Consider the following 20,719-nt stretch of genomic DNA (forward strand, 5'->3'; position numbering starts at 1 on the left):
CACAGACCTGTAGACACACAGACCTGCCCTGAGACAGCAGTACACAGACCTGTAGACACACAGACCTGCTCTGAGACAGCACAGTACACAGACCTGTAGACACACAGACCTGCTCTGAGACAGCACAGTACACAGACCTGAAGACACACAGACCTGCTCTGAGACAGCACAGTACACAGACCTGTAGACACACAGACTTGCTCTGAGACAGCACAGTACACAGACCTGTAGACACACAGACCTGCTCTGAGACAGCACAGTACACAGACCTGTAGACACACAGACCTGCTCTGAGACAGCACATTACACAGACCTGTAGACACACAGACCTGCTCTGAGACAGCACAGTACACAGACCTGTAGACACACAGACCTGCTCTGAGACAGCACAGTACACAGACCTGTATACACACAGACCTGCTCTGAGACAGCACAGTACACAGACCTGTAGACACACAGACCTGCTCTGAGACAGCACAGTACACAGACCTGTAGACACACAGACCTGCTCTGAGACAGCAGTACACAGACCTGTAGACACACAGACCTGCTCTGAGACAGCGGTACACAGACCTGTAGACACACAGACCTGCTCTGAGACAGCACAGTACACAGACCTGTAGACACACAGACCTGCTCTGAGACAGCACAGTACACAGACCTGTAGACACACAGACCTGCTCTGAGACAGCACAGTACACAGACCTGTATACACACAGACCTGCTCTGAGACAGCAGTACACAGACCTGTAGACACACAGACCTGCTCTGAGACAGCACAGTACACAGACCTGTAGACACACAGACCTGCTCTGAGACAGCACAGTACACAGACCTGTAGACACACAGACCTGCTCTGAGACAGCAGTACACAGACCTGTAGACACACAGACCTGCTCTGAGACAGCACAGTACACAGACCTGTAGACACACAGACCTGCTCTGAGACAGCACAGTACACAGACCTGTAGACACACAGACCTGCTCTGAGACAGCACAGTACACAGACCTGTAGACACACAGACCTGCTCTGAGACAGCACAGTACACAGACCTGTAGACACACAGACCTGCTCTGAGACAGCACAGTACACAGACCTGTAGACACACAGACCTGCTCTGAGACAGCACAGTACACAGACCTGTAGACACACAGACCTGCTCTGAGACAGCACAGTACACAGACCTGTAGACACACAGACCTGTAGACACACAGACCTGCTCTGAGACAGCACAGTACACAGACCTGTAGACACACAGACCTGCTCTGAGACAGCACAGTACACAGACCTGTAGACACACAGACCTGCTCTGAGACAGCAGTACACAGACCTGTAGACACACAGACCTGCTCTGAGACAGCACAGTACACAGACCTGTAGACACACAGACCTGCTCTGAGACAGCACAGTACACAGACCTGTAGACACACAGACCTGCTCTGAGACAGCACAGTACACAGACCTGTAGACACACAGACCTGTAGACACACAGACCTGCTCTGAGACAGCACAGTACACAGACCTGTAGACACACAGACCTGCTCTGAGACAGCAGTACACAGACCTGTAGACACACAGACCTGCTCTGAGACAGCAGTACACAGACCTGTAGACACACAGACCTGCTCTGAGACAGCAGTACACAGACCTGTAGACACACAGACCTGCTCTGAGACAGCACAGTACACAGACCTGTAGACACACAGACCTGCTCTGAGACAGCACAGTACACAGACCTGTAGACACACAGACCTGCTCTGAGACAGCACAGTACACAGACCTGTAGACACACAGACCTGCTCTGAGACAGCACAGTACACAGACCTGTAGACACACAGATCTGCCCTGAGACAGCACAGTACACAGACCTGTAGACACACAGACCTGCCCTGAGACAGCACAGTACACAGACCTGTAGACACACAGACCTGCTCTGAGACAGCACAGTACACAGACCTGTAGACACACAGACCTGCTCTGAGACAGCACAGTACACAGACCTGTAGACACACAGACCTGCTCTGAGACAGCAGTACACAGACCTGTAGACACACAGACCTGTAGACACACAGACCTGCTCTGAGACAGCACAGTACACAGACCTGTAGACACACAGACCTGCTCTGAGACAGCACAGTACACAGACCTGTAGACACACAGACCTGTAGACACACAGACCTGCTCTGAGACAGCACAGTACACAGACCTGTAGACACACAGACCTGCTCTGAGACAGCACAGTACACAGACCTGTAGACACACAGACCAGTAGACACACAGACCTGCTCTGAGACAGCAGTACACAGACCTGTAGACACACAGACCTGCTCGGAGACAGCACAGTACACAGACCTGTAGACACACAGACCTGCCCTGAGACAGCACAGTACACAGACCTGTAGACACACAGACCTGTAGACACACAGACCTGCCCTGAGACAGCACAGTACACAGACCTGTAGACACACAGACCTGCCCTGAGACAGCAGTACACAGACCTGTAGACACACAGACCTGCTCTGAGACAGCAGTACACAGACCTGTAGACACACAGACCTGCTCTGAGACAGCACAGTACACAGAGACCTGTAGACACACAGACCTGCCCTGAGACAGCACAGTACACAGACCTGTAGACACACAGACCTGTAGACACACAGACCTGTAGACACACAGACCTGCTCTGAGACAGCACAGTACACAGACCTGTAGACACACAGACCTGCTCTGAGAGAGCACAGTACACAGACCTGTAGACACACAGACCTGTAGACACACAGACCTGCCCTGAGACAGCACAGTACACAGACCTGTAGACACACAGACCTGCTCTGAGACAGCAGTACACAGACCTGCAGACACACAGACCTGCCCTGAGACAGCACAGTACACAGACCTGTAGACACACAGACCTGTAGACACACAGACCTGCCCTGAGACAGCAGTACACAGACCTGTAGACACACAGACCTGCTCTGAGACAGCACAGTCCACAGACCTGTAGACACACAGACCTGCTCTGAGACAGCACAGTACACAGACCTGTAGACACACAGACCTGTAGACACACAGACCTGCCCTGAGACAGCACAGAACACAGACCTGTAGATCTTGGTTCAAATAGCATTTGTCTTCTTTAAAATATATATGTACTTCGAAAATCATCTACGCTTGATTGAGGTTGTCTGACCGGCACAATGGACCCAATCTAATAGCACCATATGGTACTCCAGGAGGGGAAATGACACTCAAAGTATTTGAAAGGTAACCAACTGTATTGGAACCGAATTGGGCAGCCCTGCCCCTGGCCTGAAGACAGAAGGAGAAGGAGACAGGTAGCCTCATCTCCAGCTGTTGTACAGTGTTGACTGGTATTGTGAGAATAGGACTTCTGTAGAGTTCAGTAGTTAAGGTGCTCTGAGGCAAACCTCTCTCAAGGTAATGGAGTATAATGACGGAAAGTAGGGATAACTGCCGGCTGTATTACTATAGTATATTTGCCTCTCCAGGTAATCAATGCTTTCATAACATATAGTATGATAAGCTCTTGTGGTAAGCTATAAAAACAGCATTATAAACTGAGTGGTTCGAGCCCTGCATGCTGATTGGCTGACAGCCGTGGTATATCAGACCACGGGTATACCACGGGTATGACAAAACATGCATTTTTACTGCTCTAATTACGTTGGTAACCAGTTTATAATGGCAATAAGGCACCTCAGAGGTTTGTGGTATATGGCCAATATACCACGGCTAAGGGCTGTGTCCAGGCACTCCGTTTTGCATTGTGCTTAAGAATAGCCCTTAGCCGTGGTATATTAGCCATATACCACAAACCCCCTCGGTGCCTTATTGCTTAAGTATAGTATATAGTATGTGTGTGCAGTTCCCACATGAAAAAATACTATAGTATACTATGGTATAAATACTATAGTATTCACTGTAGTGTTTTTGCAGTATTTACTGTAGTATATTGTAGCATTTATTGTAGTATACTGTAGTATTTACTGTAGCATTTACTGTAGTATTTACAGTAACTATAGTATAAAAACTGTTGTAAAAGTAAACGGTAGTATATACTATAGTGATGCATGTAGTGTTTTTTGCTGATTGTAGTATACTGTAATATTTACTGTAGTGTTTTTATTCAGACATTACTGTAGTATTTACTATAGACTAGTTGGTTCATTAGGAACAAAAACAGCATGCCCTAAACATGGGGCAAAACAAATGAGGTTGGCTTAGATTGTTGACAACATGTAAGCTATATTTTGTCTCCAATGTTTATTGAAAACATAAATACATTTGCACAATGACTACTTGTTGTCTCTCAAATACATTGTTACATTTGTTGGTTTGCTAGCTAGCGAATTTGAGCCATATTAGCATTGACATGAAATCCGTCAAAACCGCTCAAATCAAGATGGTATCAATAAGATGAAGCTAGCTGAAACAAGCCCCTTACGATTCCCCACATGGCAGTGTGTTGTCATTCATGCTAGTAGTCTGGCCATCCAGAACCACAACACCAGGCTGATTCTGCTGCATGGAAGCGCGCACATCGTTTTAGTGAATTTATAGTGTTTTTGTTTTATTGTCTTTGGCATAGAACTGGAGGCTTTCTCCTTGAGGAAACCTACTGGAGAAATACTAAAAGAGCAGGTTTTTAAAAGGTTTTCCATAACCTGTCGGTAGGTAGGTCTGAACAGAGAGTTCAGAGCTTCTGCTCTTTTCTATAACCTGTAGAGAACATAATATATGGTGTATACTTAGCATGTAGGTTTCTCACTTATGGGTGCCATAAATTGGGATACGGGGGGAGGGGAATGGACAGGGTATATGCAAAATAAATACTGTAGTATTTAATAGAGTTTAAAAAAAACTGTAGTGGTTTTGCGGACTGTGGTATTTTTGCAGACATTACTGCAGTATTTACTACAGTTTCTTTTCCGGATAATACTATAGTATTTACTATTCTATTCTACACTATACCACAACATTATACAGTAAGTACTACACATAATCGAGGGATACTACTGTACACTGTGGTGTAGTGTAGTATTCTACAGTAAACTGTAGTATTTCTTCATGTGGGTTGAAAGGAGATTGAACCAAGGGCAGGTATTACATTATTATTTTCACCAGTCTTCTGGTAAATGCAACACTGTTGTTGTGATAATGGCAATAGCTGGAAATCCTTATTAGGGATTCTGAGGAAATGGATGTTTTGGGTAGTATGATGTCTAGAAACACATCTGAGTGTTCTACATGACGTTGTTACTGTTATTTAGACAGTGTCCTTACCTCACCTTACCATCTCTCTCTCTCTCTCTCTCTCTCTATCTCTTCTCTCTCTTTTTTTCTATTCTCTCTCTCTCACTCTCTCTCTCTCTCTCTATCTCTTCTCTCTCTTTTTTTCTATTCTCTCTCTCCTCTCTCCTCTCTTCTCTATATTTTTTCTCTCGCTTCGCTTTCTTCTCTTGTCTCTCTTCTTTCTCTTTTCTCTTCTCTCTCTCTCTCTCTCCCTCTCTCTCTTCTCTCTCTAGAACGTGACAATCAGGAGGCGAGGATCACAGAGATCCATAGCATCGTCCACTGGCTCCCAGAGAAGAACCGGCAGATGCTGGATTTGCTTACGAAACACTTGGCAAAGTAGGTTTGGTTTAGGCCCACTCCCCTGGGGTCTCCCATGTACTGTTTTACAAATCCTCCTGACTGTACCGCGCTGACGGCCATGACCACAACTGACTCCCAAATGCACCCTATTCCTTATATAGTGCACTATTTAGGGAATAGGGGGTCCATTTTGGATGCAGACAAATCTCCCACCCATGCCGAAAGCCACTACCACATCCACCCAGGCCCGTAAGAGGATTGGCTTAGTAATGAACTCAGGACTGTAGTGTTGACACCAGTAATGGCTCCTAGCTTTCCCCTGTCTTCCTCCTACACTACCACTGAAAAACACGTCATTAGTTTGGTGACCAGACTCATCCTGTTCTTCTGGGTATTGTTGTGCAATGGAGGCGGTGCAGTTTGCCATCTGTCTTTCTCAGTACTACAGTGAGGGAAAAACGTATTTGATCCCCTGCTGATTTTGTACGTTTGCCCACTGACAAAGAAATGATCAGTCTATAATTTTAATGGTAGGTTTATTTGAACAGTGAGAGACAGAATAACAGCAAAATAATCCAGAAAAACGCATGTCAATAATTTTATAAATTGATTTGCATTTTAATGAGGGAAATAAGTATTTGACCCCCTCTCAATCAGAAAGATTTCTGGCTCCCAGGTGTCTTTTATACAGGTAACGAGCTGAGATTAGGAGCACACTCTTGAAGGGAGTACTCCTAATCTCAGCTTGTTACCTGTATAAAAGACACCTGTCCACAGAAGCAATCAATCAATCAGATTCCAAACTCTCCACCATGGCCAAGACCAAAGAGCTCTCCAAGGATGTCAGGGACAAGATTGTACACCTACACAAGGCTGGAATGGGCTACAAGACCATCGCCAAGCAGCTTGGTGAGAAGGTGACAACAGTTGGTGCGATTATTCGCAAATGGAAGAAACACAAAAGAACTGTCAATCTCCCTCTGCCTGGGGCTCCATGCAAGATCTCACCTCGTGGAGTTGCAATGATCATGACAACGGTGAGGACTAAGCCCAGCACTACACGGGAAGATCTTGTCAATGATCTCAAGGCAGCTGGGACTATAGTCACCAAGAAAACAATTGGTAACACACTACGACGTGAAGGAATGAAATCCTGCAGCAAGAAAGCAAGAAAGCACATATACATGCCCATCTGAAGTTTGCCAATGAACATCTGAATGATTCAGAGGACAACTGGGTGAAAGTGTTGTGGTCAGATGAGACCAAAATGGAGCACTTTGGCATCAACTCAACTCGCCGTGTTCGGAGGAGGAGGAATGCTGCCTAAGAACCCAAGAACACCATCCCCACCGTCAAACATGGAGGTGGAAACATTATGCTTTGGGGGTGTTTTTCTGCTAAGGGGACAGGACAACTTCACCGCATCAAAGGGACGATGGACGGGACCATGTACCATCAAATCTTGGGTGAGAACCTCCTTCCCTCAGCCAGGGCATTGAAAATGGGTTGTGGATGGGTATTCCAGTTCAAATAAACCTACCATTCAAATTATAGACTGATCATTTCTTTGTCAGTGGGCAAACGTACAAAATCAGCAGGGGATCAAATACTTTTTTCCCTCACTGTATGTCAAAGTGACGATTGGTTACTATCAGAGGCAGACAGCAAAGTTAAAACTCTTACGCTATTTATTGTTGTCCAGCATGCTGAGAGAGGATTATTGGTAATCCTAAACCGGTCGTCATGGTTTATATTTAACTTAATGACAGTGTTTTTCGAATTTCTATGGTGACATCACCATACGGTAAATTGGTTAATAGACCAATAACAAAGAGAGTACCAAACCCCTCTGCCAGTTTTTCCCTCCCCACTCAGACAACTGCCAGACACTACTAGCAGAATTCTTGCTTGAGAAATAGTTTTTTGCTTTAAAGCTATTTATGCCCATTTTAATGGAAATCTATTACAGTAAGGTACTTAATTGTTACACATAAATTCTATGATATTGATATAAAAACTGCTGCATTGGGCCTTTAAGTGCCAAATAAAGTAACATGGTTGACGATTTCTTCTTAAATCACCCAGAAATCCCCAGCGTGACAGGGGGAACGGAAGCTTGTGTGCAACAGGGAGGGGCCATTGAATGCAAACTTCACAACATTTTTTAAATTGTTCAAACATTTTCAAGCCTGTCTATCTATTGGGTAACAGGGTTGACGTGTTATGCTCGACCTGCTCAGTTTTCCATCACAAAACACCAGACAAATGACAAACTGCTTTTACTCTATGATTTGACTATTAGATGTTTAATGTTAGATGTTTAATGTTAGATGTTTAAATTAGATGACTATTAGATGTTTAATGTTAGATGTTTAAATTAGATGACTATTAGATGTTTAATGTTAGATGTTTAAATTAGATGACTATTAGATGTTTAATGGTAGATGTTTAATGTTAGATGTTTAAATTAGATGACTATTAGATGTTTAATGTTAGATGTTTAAATTAGATGACTATTAGATTTTTAATGGTAGATGTTTAATGTTAGATGTTTAAATTAGATGACTATTAGATGTTTAAATTAGATGACTATTAGATGTTTAATGTTAGATGTTTAAATTAGATGACTATTAGATGTTTAATGTTAGATGTTTAAATTAGATGACTATTAGATGTTTAATGTTAGATGTTTAATGTTAGATGTTTAAATTAGATGACTATTAGATGTTTAATGTTAGATGTTTAAATTAGATGACTATTAGATGTTTAATGGTAGATGTTTAAATTAGATGACTATTAGATGTTTAATGGTAGATGTTTAAATTAGATGACTATTAGATGTTTAATGTTAGATGTTTAAATTAGATGTTTAATGTTAGATGTTTAATGTTAGATGTTTAAATTAGATGACTATTAGATGTTTAATGTTAGATGTTTAAATTAGATGACTATTAGATGTTTAATGTTAGATGTTTAATGTTAGATGTTTAATGTTAGATGTTTAAATTAGATGTTTAATGTTAGATGTTTAATGTTAGATGTTTAAATTAGATGACTGTTCGATGTTTAATGTTAGATGTTTAATGTTAGATGTTTAAAGTTCCACCATATTAAAATAAGATTTCAGTTCAGGTAACAGGGTTGACCTTAAAATGAGGGACAGACCTAAATGAATCACTAACCGCATGAAATAAATAATGATCTTCAGAAATGACTGTCGAAGCAACAAAATAACTAAGGCTGAATTATGTGGGTTAAAATCTTCCTAGAAGTGACACGGGGTGCACGGAGGGACATGTGAAAATGCAGAATTTTGGCACTTTAGCAAGCCTTTATTCATATTCATAAAAAATCTGATTTATTGAATTTTCCTTGTGGCCTATATTAAAGGGCGCTTCATTTAATATAACAGCCTTTTAAAATTCAATATTGGTGCACAATCTCTATTTAAAAAATCAAAGGTACACAAAAGGCAGTCATTTCATGGAACGACCCAGCAGTGTTTGTCACTCAGAAAGTAGCAACACCATGCAACACTAACACTGGACAGGGCCAAAGAGAATTGTATTTTTCATTTATGGAGTTTAGCTGATATCAGCAGTGCAAAACTCCCATTTGTGATTTAATTTGATTGGGAAAAATGTGTGCCCTCAATATGAATACCAGCCGGCTGGCATTAGTGAGATGTGTCGCAATTAATCAATGAATTATACTGCATCCCAAATGGAACCCTATTCTTTTATAGCATACTAGCAGGACACATCTTTAAAGTGCGGCAGGTAGCCTAGCGGTTAAGAACATTGGACCAATAACAGAAAGGTTGCTGGTTCGAATCCCCGAGCTGAGTAGGTGAAAAATTGGGCGATGTACCCTTGAGCAAGGCATTTAACTCTAACTGCTCATGTAAGTCACTCTGGATAAGAGTGGCTGCTAAAATACTCAAATGTAAATGTAAAGTCTCTCACACATCTTTCCTTGCTCCCCTTACCTCATGACCTCCCCAGTGTGGCCAGTCACCACCAGCAGAACCTGATGACTGTGGCCAACCTGGGGGTGGTGTTCGGCCCCACTCTGCTGAGGCCTCAGGAAGAGACTGTGGCCGCCATCATGGACATCAAGTTCCAGAACATCGTGGTGGAGATCCTGATCGAGAACCACGAGAGGGTGAGTCAGTCAGTGAGGGGTTTCTGAGAGAGAAGTTCTGTTCAACACAATCCAACACCTTATCTTATCTCTCTTACCTGGATGACAGGGTTAGTCTCCAAGTCCCACATTGGCCCCTGGCCGATAATGGGGCCGTTGGAGGGGGGGAAGGAGGGAGAGATAAGTGTTAACTGTAATCTGGTTAGCCAGGGTAGAGGAGTATTTATCACTGTGTCTGTGAAAACTAATGATCCACGTTTACTTGAGCAGCAATTGATTCTGAGATTCATCTGCCCCAGACTTTTGATTTAATTATCTGAATGGAATGAGAGAAATGTTGTCAGAGGAATGGAGGCTGCCAGACACAGTGTTGGGAAGCTAAGCATCCTTGTCACAATGCTGATAACATTTCTGAATAACTGAAGCATTATGAGAGTGGCATGGTATTAAGTATGTGGACATCTCCTCCCTTACTGAAGAGCTCAGTGACTTTCAACTTGGCACCGTCATACACTACATCCCCAAAAGTATATGGACATCGACTCGTCGAACATCTCATTCCAAAATCATGGACTTCCTATGACAGTGCCACGTTGAAAGTCACTGAGCTCTTCAGTAAGGCCATTCTACTGCCAATGTTTGTCTATGGAGATTGCATGGCTGTGTGCTCGATTGTATACACCTGTTAGCAATGGGTGTGGCTGAAATAGCCGAATCCACTAATTTGAAAGGGGTGTCCACATACTTCTGTATATATAGTGTAGGATGCCACCTTTCCAAGTCAGTTAGTCAAATTTCTGCCCTGCTAGCAGCTTCCCCGGTCAACTGTAAGTGATGTTATTGTGAAGTGGAAAAGTCTAGGAGCAACAACGGCTCAGCCGCGAAGTGGTAGGGCCACACAAGCTCACAGAACGGGACCACCGAGTGCTGATGCGCGTGGCGCGCATAAATTGTCTCTCCCTGGTTGCAACACTCACTACCGAGTTCCAAACTGCCTCTGGAAGCAACGTCAGCACAAGAACTGTTTGCCGGGAGCTTCATGAAATGTGTTTCCATGGCCAAGCAGCCACACACAAGCCTAAGATCACCATGCGCAATGCCAAGCTTTGGCTGGAGTGGTGTAAAGCTCGCCGCCATTGGACACCGGAGCAGTGGAAACATGTTCTCTAGAGTGATGAATCATGCTTCACCATCTGGCAGTTCGACGGACGAATCTGGGTTTGGATGAGCCAGGAGAATGATACCTGCCCGAATGCATAGTGCCAACTGTAAAGTTTGGTGGAGGAGGAGGAATAATGGTCTGGGGCTGTTTTTCATGGTTCGGGCTAGGCCCCTTAGGTCCAGTGAAGGGAAATCTTAACACTACGGCATACAATGACATTCTAGATGAATCTGTGCTTCCAATTTTGTGGCAGTTTGGGGAAGGCCTTTTCTTGTTTCAGCATGACATGCCCCGTGCACAAAGCGAGGCCCATACAGAAATGATTTGTCGAGATCGGTGTGAAAGAACTTTCCTGGCCTGCACAGAGCCATGACCTCAACCCAATCGAACGCGTTTGGGATGAGTTGGAACGCCGACTGCGAGCCAGGCCTAATCGCCCAACATCAGTGCCCAACCTCACTAATGCTCTTGTGGCTGAAGGGAAGTCCCTGCAACAATGTTCCAACATCTAGTGGAAAGCCTTCCCAGAAGAGTGGAGGCTGTTATGGCAGCAAAGGGGGGACCAACTCCATATTAATGGCCATAATTTCTGATTGAGATGTTCGACAAGCAGGTGTCCACATACTTTAGGTCATGTAGTGTATCTGTAAATTGTAATACCATTTCCTCTCTTCTCACAAAGGCCCTACAATTTCATTGTCAAACTAAATGTATAGTTGTGTGAGTAAGTTCATTTAGCCATGGGTGTGTACCTGTAGTCAGTGTACAGAATGGGAAGGTTGATTGTGCCAGTGCTGTTTGTGCAGATATTCAAGGACATGCCAGTTCCGGGAGGTGGCCCGGTTAACCTACAGCTCAACCTGCAGCCGCGGAGGAGGAGCACGGAGAGCAAGGCCCCGTCCTGCAGCGAGAGACCCCTCACCCTCTTCCACACACCCACACACTCCCAGAAAGGTGGGCACAACAGTCTCTCTTCATCCCACACACCCTTCCTAAATGTTCAGTGTCAGTCAGGACAGGAGACATCCAAATTGCCTGAGATTTGTTCATCCTTCTTAATTTAAATGACTTTCTTCTCCTTTTCAAATGTAAAAAACAATCTATTGAGAGCATTTGCGTTAGCGGCTGACACATTGATCACCAATTTGAAATATCCTCCTCACCGACTCAAGTGGTTAGTGTAACATATACATCTTCTTCCTGCTGTTATGTAGTTGACGAGAGGAACAGTGTGGTGGTGAACTCAGCTCCAGAGCTCCAGCAGCCCCAGCCAGCCCAGGCCAAGGCCCCCCACAACAACCCTTCAGCCACCCCCTCCTCCTCCTCAGCAGCGGTCAACCATAACAGCAGCGGCAGCCACGGCCACAGCTGGACCCCACGCAACAGCCTGACCAGCACTGACGGGGACCAGGACAGGGGTCTGACTGCCAGGCAGAACTCACAGAGCCGCCCAAACTCACTGTGAGTACACGTACATAAGCAAGCCTGCAAACGCATTTGCACGCACACACACTCTCTTTCTTCACTGTACTCTCTGTCTCTTTCTTCACCCTCCTCTCTGTCTCTTTCTTCACCCTCCTCTCTGTCTCTTTCTTCACCCTCCTCTCTGTCTCTTTCTTCACCCTCCTCTCTGTCTCTTTCTTCACCCTCCTCTCTGTCTCTTTCTTCACCCTCCTCTCTGTCTCTTTCTTCACCCTCCTCTCTGTCTCTTTCTTCACCCTCCTCTCTGTCTCTTTCTTCACCCTCCTCTCTGTCTCTTTCTTCACCCTCCTCTCTGTCTATTTCTCTGCGTTGACATAATACTCCCCGAGTGCTGATAGAAGACATCTTTGATGGAATATGATCTTACCTTGTGAAATCTCTTGAGGGTTGACAAAAGTAATTTAACTCACTGGGAGAAGCGAGATGTGTTCTTTAAGGCTGCCTCTCCAAAACCACAGAAGATTGGCTATACTCAATTCTGTCTCTCTCATACTTGTTCTTTCGCGCTTGCTCTCCCACTGATTATGTCTCATCTTCAGAGCTCTGTTCTCATGTGTTTTCTTGCCCTTAAGGTCATGTTTGGAGGTGTTGGCACTGAGGAGAATGGGTCCATTTGCAGTGTGATCCTCTCTCTCCCTCCTCTCTCTCCCTCTTTCTCTCTATCACTCTCCCACTCTCTCTCTGTCTCTGTCTCTCTATCTCTTTCTCCCTCTCTCTCCCTCCCTCCTCTCTCTCTGTCTCTTCCTCCCTCTCCTGTTCTCCCTGCACTTCTCTCTCTCTGTCACTGTCTCTGTCTCTGTCTCTGTCTTTCGCTCCCTCCCTCTCTCTTTCTCCCCGTCCCCTCTCTCTCTCCCTCCCTCTCTCTTTCTCCCTCTTCCCCCCTCTCTCTCTGTCCCTCCCTCCCTCGCTCTCTATCCCTTTCACTCTCTCTCTTCCCCCCCCCCCCCTCTCTCCCCCCTTAATCCCCCCCTCTCTCTCTCAGAACAGGAAGTGGACACAGCAGATTGAATAACAAATTGATTTTGAGCCACAAGCTGATGGCCTTTTGGAACACACTTAATTCCCTCCAATATAAAATGTAGGACAAGAGATGGAGAGAGAGACAGCGTGTTGTCAGTATGTTTCTCCACTGACACTAGCAGCAATCCTGAACAGGGGTCTGATAATGGGTCAAAATGGATCGTAGTTTTAACGACAACATGGCGCATTCACAACATGGCTCATTCACAACATGGCTCATTCACAAAATAGTGCATCAGAGATATTAGAGAACGGAGGAGATAGGAATCCCATTGGGCAATGAATGGAGAAATGTATAACGCCCCCCCACCCAGCAGACTGTTGGCCAATCACATTCACATTGTCATGCCGTGTCACGCAGTTGCTAAGCTCATCGTCACGCAACCCCTTCTCAAAGTCAGGGTATGAGTCGAGAAACCTGCCTATTTTCCTCAAAAGTATGTAATGTCACAATTCCAAAGCTATACGATATTACAGAAAACAAGTTAATAATCTCACATCTCAGAAAATATTTGTAATGTTGTTCTCCTTGTTCACGAAATGTCATGCTGATGTTCGGTTTTTGAGCTTGCGCACAATTGACTCGCATTCACTCCTTGAAGGAGAGCTTTCCTTGTCCCAGAATGAACTGTACGGCCCATTGACGACGCATGGGCAATATACACAATGGGCGTTAATACAATTCCAATGGAGTTTCCCATCTCCTCAAAACAATCTGTGGGTGCATTCACAAAATGGTTTATTTGAGGATTCCATTGATCATGTGGTGAGTTTGAATCCAAAGTGTCACTTAGTTTTAGTCAATTTAAATGAAGGAAATTACGTTGTGAGCAAAATAATTAATTATATCACTTTAGTAAATCATTTTAAAAGGGTTAATGACCTTAGATTTGAGCATCTGTTACCTCGATTAAAAAAATGCTAAATAACCAAACATTTCTCATTGGTGTTACTACTCCTACTGGTGTCATAATGTTATCAAAATGGCATATTCATTGTTTTTGAATGGGAAAATGGACCCAAATACATTTAAATAAATACAAATCTAGAAAAATAAGTACTCCAAAATGCCATGCCCAAATGCCACCGCAAACGACCCTTTTAGGAGTTTTCTTTGAATCAAACCTTCACAAGCAATTTGATGGTTTGACAACAACCAGTTATTTAGCTTTTAAAAAATGGTTAAAAGCAAGATTTCCTCTCAGAAAGCAAATACAGTGGTTTGGTAAGCCAAGAGTTCATCCACTCAGTACTGACATGCAGTGAAAGGCCATAAAACAGCTGACTAAGTCATCAATGGGCTTGTCATGGACCAACTATGTTTTATTAGTTGAAGGTCAGATTTTAACAGTGTTGCGGCTTTTTTACAGCAGAAAACTGACTCATGTTACAAGTGTTTATTTAACTCCCCGTGCTGATTATCTGAAAGGTGTTTGGGAGCGAGGGAGAGCAGAACTCTCAGGGGGAAGCAGGGGAGACGTTCTGGCTCTCACATAACAACTGGAACCTTGTTCAACTGGTTTAATGCTAGCCTGTACAGAGACTTGGTTTCATTCAATGCTAGCCTGTACAGAGACTTGGTTTCATTCAATGCTAGCCTGTACAGAGACTTGGTTTCATTCAATGCTAGCCTGTACAGAGACTTGGTTTCATTCAATGCTAGCCTGTACAGAGACTTGGTTTCATTCAATGCTAGCCTGTACAGAGACTTGGTTTCATTCAATGCTAGCCTGTACAGAGACTTGGTTTCATTCAATGCTAGCCTGTACAGAGACTTGGTTTCATTCAATGCTAGCCTGTACAGAGACTTGGTTTCATTCATTGCTAGCCTGTACAGAGACTTGGTTTCATTCAATGCTAGCCTGTACAGAGACTTGGTTTCATTCAATGCTAGCCTGTACAGAGACTTGGTTTCATTCAATGCTAGCCTGTACAGAGACTTGGTTTCATTCAATGCTAGCCTGTACAGAGACTTGGTTTCATGCAATGCTAGCCTGTACAGAGACTTGGTTTCATTCAATGCTAGCCTGTACAGAGACTTGGTTTCATTCAATGCTAGCCTGTACAGAGACTTGGTTTCATTCAATGCTAGCCTGTACAGAGACTTGGTTTCATTCAATGCTAGCCTGTACAGAGACTTGGTTTCATTCAATGCTAGCCTGTACAGAGACTTGGTTTCATTCAATGCTAGCCTGTACAGAGACTTGGTTTCATTCAATGCTAGCCTGTACAGAGACTTGGTTTCATTCAATGCTAGCCTGTACAGAGACTTGGTTTCATTCAATGCTAGCCTGTACAGAGACTTGGTTTCATTCAATGCTAGCCTGTACAGAGACTTGGTTTCATTCAATGCTAGCCTGTACAGAGACTTGGTTTCATTCAATGCTAGCCTGTACAGAGACTTGGTTTCATTCAATGCTAGCCTGTACAGAGACTTGGTTTCATTCAATGCTAGCCTGTACAGCGACTTGGTTTCATTCAATGCTAGCCTGTACAGAGACTTGGTTTCATGCAATGCTAGCCTGTACAGAGACTTGGTTTCATTCAATGCTAGCCTGTACAGAGACTTGGTTTCATTCAATGCTAGCCTGTACAGTGACTTGGTTTCATTCAATGCTAGCCTGTACAGTGACTTGGTTTCATTACATTTTTTTTATTAGGCAAGTCAGTTAAGAACAAATTCTTTTTTACAATGACAACCCACTGTTCCTAGGCTAACTGCCTTGTTCAGGGGCAGAACAACAGATTTTTAACTTGTCAGCTCGGGGATTTAATCTAGCAACCTTTCAGTTACTGGCCCAACGCTCTAACCACTAGGCTACTTGCCACCCCAATGCTAGCCTATTGGTTTCAGCTTGTAGAACGTTCTGGTTGTTAATAGCTGGCTTGTACACAGTGGCTGGCAGGCCCCCATTCAGACATGTCAAGTGACAGTGGTCCTGTCTGGGACAACCTAGCCATTAGCCAATCATAGCCACCACTACCATCTAAAGACTTCCTCAGATTAGCCAGGATGTTAGAAAGTGAACCGTTTGCTCCACGAACAGGCATACAAGTTATTTTAACACAGCACTTGTTTGACTTAAAATAACACTTATATAAAAGTGTCGTGTCTTTGGCTATGCCGGATTAAGTGATATGACATGCTAACTTGTAAAATGATTTCTCTGTAATTAATATGACCTGATTAAGCTAATCATGTAAATGTAATTAACTAGAAAGTCGGGGCACCACGGAAGAACGTGTATAGAGCTGTTATCTTCCGAATAAACTCTTAAAATACTTTGTAATATTTTACATCGATAGCAGTCAATATTAACCCTTGTTTTATTTTCAGTCTCATAATGAAAGTTGTAAGTTCTTGGCTATCTTCACGAACCCTGGCTAACAAGTTGAATCAGCAATACAAAATTGGGTTTAATTATTTATTTACTAAATACCTAACTAATCACACAGAATTACAAATACACAGAATACAATGTCGTCATACAGAAAACGTCCTGGTAGACGGAACAGATATGACGGCTGGTTACACAAAGGAAAGGGGGTTGGGCTTGAATGAAAGAGCGGGAAGATTTAGGAACAGAGAAACAGCAGCTATGCTATCGTAAATACATTATCTTATGCATTCTAAATTACCGCCCATTTGGAAAAGGAAAATGCAATAAATATTTACTCTGAGCTGCGCTTCGGTAGATTGGTCGTAGATGCTGGCCGTGTTGGCCAACAGATCTTCCTGTTACTCGGAAGAATGTCTCTGGTGGTCAATTGGATACGTGGTGGTATCTTCGTCCGTCTGTTAGACTGGATCCGTCGTCCGTCCTTTCCTAGCCCACGTTACAGCGGCCGCTGCTAACTCAACGGCTAGGAAGTAGCACTTCTGTAGTGAATAAGCTCAAAGTTCATACCAGTTCATACCATAGCTCACGCCGAGGTTGGCTTAGTTGACATGTGTGTCCTTCTAATGTAGAGGCTGCAGGCCTCCCATACTGGAACTACGTGAATGTCTTTTCGTCAAAGGGTTATATAGTGGAGAGGGGGAAGGGAGGTGTTTCATCGTTTATAACCCTTGTCTCTTCACAGGGTTGGACCACTGATCGAGCAGGGCACTTTCCTTATGAAAACCCAATTCTCTCATTTGGAAGCTAAAATTACATTTAATCTCCTAACAAACAATTTCAATATCAAACATTTCAATTGCATAACAATTCCATGTGACTCTGATAACCCCATTTGTTTGATGTTCCCAGACTCTCTATATTTAACAGGACAGCAGTCCTTCAGTAGGGTCAGTAAGAGAGGGGAAGGGGGAAAGGTATTTATGGGGGGGGGGGTCATAAACCTTACCCACAGGCCAACGTCATGACAAAAGTTAGGATTTGTTATTTTCGGAATGGAGACAGAGACCCTGGCACCTTTACACTGAGTGAACAAAACATTAGGAACACCTGCTCTTTCCATGAGATAGACTGTCACCAGGTGACAGTCTATGATCCCTTCTTGATGTAAGTTGTTAACAAATCCACTTCAATCAGTGTAGATGAAGGGGAGGACAGGTCAAAGAAGGATTTTTAAGCCTTGAGATAATTGAGACATTGATTGTGTATGTGTGCCATTCCGAGGGTGAATGGGCAAGACAGGGTATGATTGTAGGTGCTTGGCGCAGCGGTTTGTGACAAGCAACGCTGCTCGGTTTTTCACACAGTTTCCTGTGTGTATCAAGAATGGTCCACCACCCAAAGGACATCCAGCCAACTTGTCACAACTGTCAGAAGCATTATAGTCACCATGGGCCAGCATCCATGTGGAATGTTTTTGACACCTTGTAGAGTTCATGCCCCAACTAATGGAGTCTGCTCTGAGGGCAAAAGGGGGTGCAACTCAATATTAGGAAGGTGTTCTTAATGTTTTATACACTCAGTGTATGTCTGATAAGCTGTTTAACAGTATCACAGCTCATAATAGTAACCCTGGTACCACTTACAAGTTCTAGGAAGACCTTGACCCCCATCAGTAAAGAGGCATAATTTCACGCCATCCAAAACTGCCTCTGAAAGTAATACGACTTTTACTAACCTTGAGTTTCGTTTCGGTCTTCTCTGTCTTTGTAGTTTTATCAGATGGTGAAATTATGATTTAACACAAAACCCTTCAAAGTTCCATCTGTTTGTTTTGGTTAAGTCGGAACTTACAGGTCCTTTGCTTGGCCTCAGTGATGACCCCATGGCAGGGTCAGTCTTTTCCTCTGCGGATCTCAGCTGTTATCGTTTCTTCCTATTCTGTTTTATTAGAAGGGTGCGGTGTAGCACAGGGCTGAATTACTACTGAGAAAAACACACAAGACTAGAATCCCTGGTGACTCAGACCTCAAAAATGTTCTTGAAAACGTGTCATCAAAATATTTCCATTTCTCCTAGTGACCCAGTTGTACAAAGAGGCATCACTCAACAGGGCCAGTCGAAGCGAGTTCTGCTGCGACTACAGTCTCTCGAGGAGCTAACGCTCTCTCCATCCCTCTCTTTCTCTCTCTCTGTCTCTCTCTCTCTGTCTCTCTCTCTCCTCTCTCTCAGTAGAGCTGTCTCTCTCAAGAATTGTAAATAGCAGAAAGTAGCCTTGGACCGGTTAATCCACTTCTGGGGACTGGCAGAACTGTAGAATTGATTGTCTCAGGTCAGGATTCTATAACCTTGGTTAGCGAAGGGAGCAGGTCATAAAAACAAGGCACGGACAGCAATATGATAGTTATGGATTGGTGACGGATCTGTAGCCTATTGTTCTAATGAGAGAGGTACTAAATTCAGCTGACCCTTTGCAGACAAGAACACAAACCAGATGGAATTAGAATTCTCAGGCACATGAAGTATTTCCAAAGGTTGAGAAACGCACCAACAATATGCTAAGAGCCATTCAGACATCGTAAACAGACAGATGACATAGTAATACAGTTATTACAGGCTTTGTGAGTACAAATATGATTTACTCATAATTATGCTGCTCAGGTGACTTTCCTTCTTACAATGTGGAATTGTTGGAGACGTAGTGGAAAACACTACGATCTTAATTTGATTACGCTGTTGCAGGAGAACTGTGTTGACATTTCGCATGCCCTGCCTGTGTTCTCTCCATTAATGCAACAAGGCCCCCTGCCCTGACCAGTAATATTCTGCGTTACATTTGGCCTACAGGCAGTTTAGTAACCATGGGGGGGTAGCAGACTAGGCGTAATACGGTAATCTTTATTTAGTCTGGCAGTGTTGATACCCCATCTGATAAAGCTCTCTGGGCCTGGCGCACTGTAATTGAATGATGTTGTCAAGATTGATGGACGATGTGAAAGAAACGTGGGATCAGTTTCATTAAGCCAGCTCAGGCGAAGCGTGCCACTCTGGGAGGAGGAGCAGAGATTCGCTGCTAGGCAGGGGAATGGCAGAGATATATGCCGCGGTGTTGAAAGAATAAGATGCATTTGCTTTGAATTAAAAATGGTAGACAAACAAAGGTAGATGTGTATCTGATGTAGATTATAAGATTGGTTTAAAACCAAAAAAAAAAAGGAACAAATATTTATCTGAACAGCTTGGGGTATTTCATGTGTGGCAGATTAGGTCAGTCAGTTTGTGGGAGGTTGTTATAACAGGCAGAGCTAGCTATGTGGAAAGTATTATTCATGGGTTGCACTGTTGTCACTAATGGCTGTTTCTAAAAGTAACAGCACATAGAGGCACAATGACCCTATGCATGATTAAATATACTGTAGGCATCAGCATGCCTCATTAATAACCTATTCACTCCAGTGTAATGTGAAGCAGCATGACTAACTCAGTCTCCTCCATTGTGATTCCAGGCTGAACCAAAAGAGCCGCACCAGTATCCCAACGAGGTATGGACGTTCTTCACACCCTTTCGTCACTAACCAATGACACAAATCTATCACAAATAACAAGATAATTCAGTCAAGATGTGTCTGTGTCGTCACAATAACAAATCACCTAGCGTTCTTACCAGTTCCAACTCAATACGTACTGAGCTATAATTAAAATGCACCCTGATCTTTCTTCACAATCAGATATATTATATCGCAGATGTTATCAAACTATAACAACTCTAGTCTAATGGGAATTACCATTGTTTACTTGCGCCTGAAGCCAACAAAGAACAACCAAGTTCCAGCTGATCCTTAGTTTTAGCTTATGCTTAGTTCCAGCTGATGCTTAGTTCCAGCTGATGCTTAGTTCCAGCTGATGCTTAGTTCCAGCTGATGCTTAGTTCCAGTTGATGCTTAGTTCCAGTTGATG

General features: G+C 43.7%; 1 protein-coding gene and 1 non-coding gene across 2 annotated transcripts in view; one reads left to right on the plus strand and one right to left on the minus strand.

Annotated features, from left to right (window-relative positions):
* The window catches only part of LOC106603859 (rho GTPase-activating protein 26), a 160,935-nt gene that overhangs the window by 135,765 nt on the left and 4,451 nt on the right, over positions 1–20,719 (plus strand). Inside the window, exons 17-21 of the mRNA XM_082974755.1 lie at positions 5,548–5,653; positions 9,622–9,781; positions 11,729–11,876; positions 12,137–12,383; positions 20,269–20,304. Coding sequence (XP_082830881.1) covers positions 5,548–5,653; positions 9,622–9,781; positions 11,729–11,876; positions 12,137–12,383; positions 20,269–20,304 — 697 coding nt within the window. The remainder of the gene's footprint in view (positions 1–5,547; positions 5,654–9,621; positions 9,782–11,728; positions 11,877–12,136; positions 12,384–20,268; positions 20,305–20,719) is intronic.
* LOC123742638 (U7 small nuclear RNA) lies at positions 4,615–4,669 on the minus strand. Its single transcript, XR_006769788.1, has one exon. It is a non-coding gene; the product is annotated as a U7 small nuclear RNA (small nuclear RNA).

The sequence above is a fragment of the Salmo salar genome, chromosome 04 (genome assembly GCF_965601325.2).
Source record: "Salmo salar chromosome 04, fSalSal1, whole genome shotgun sequence".
NCBI classification, from domain to species: domain Eukaryota; kingdom Metazoa; phylum Chordata; class Actinopteri; order Salmoniformes; family Salmonidae; genus Salmo; species Salmo salar.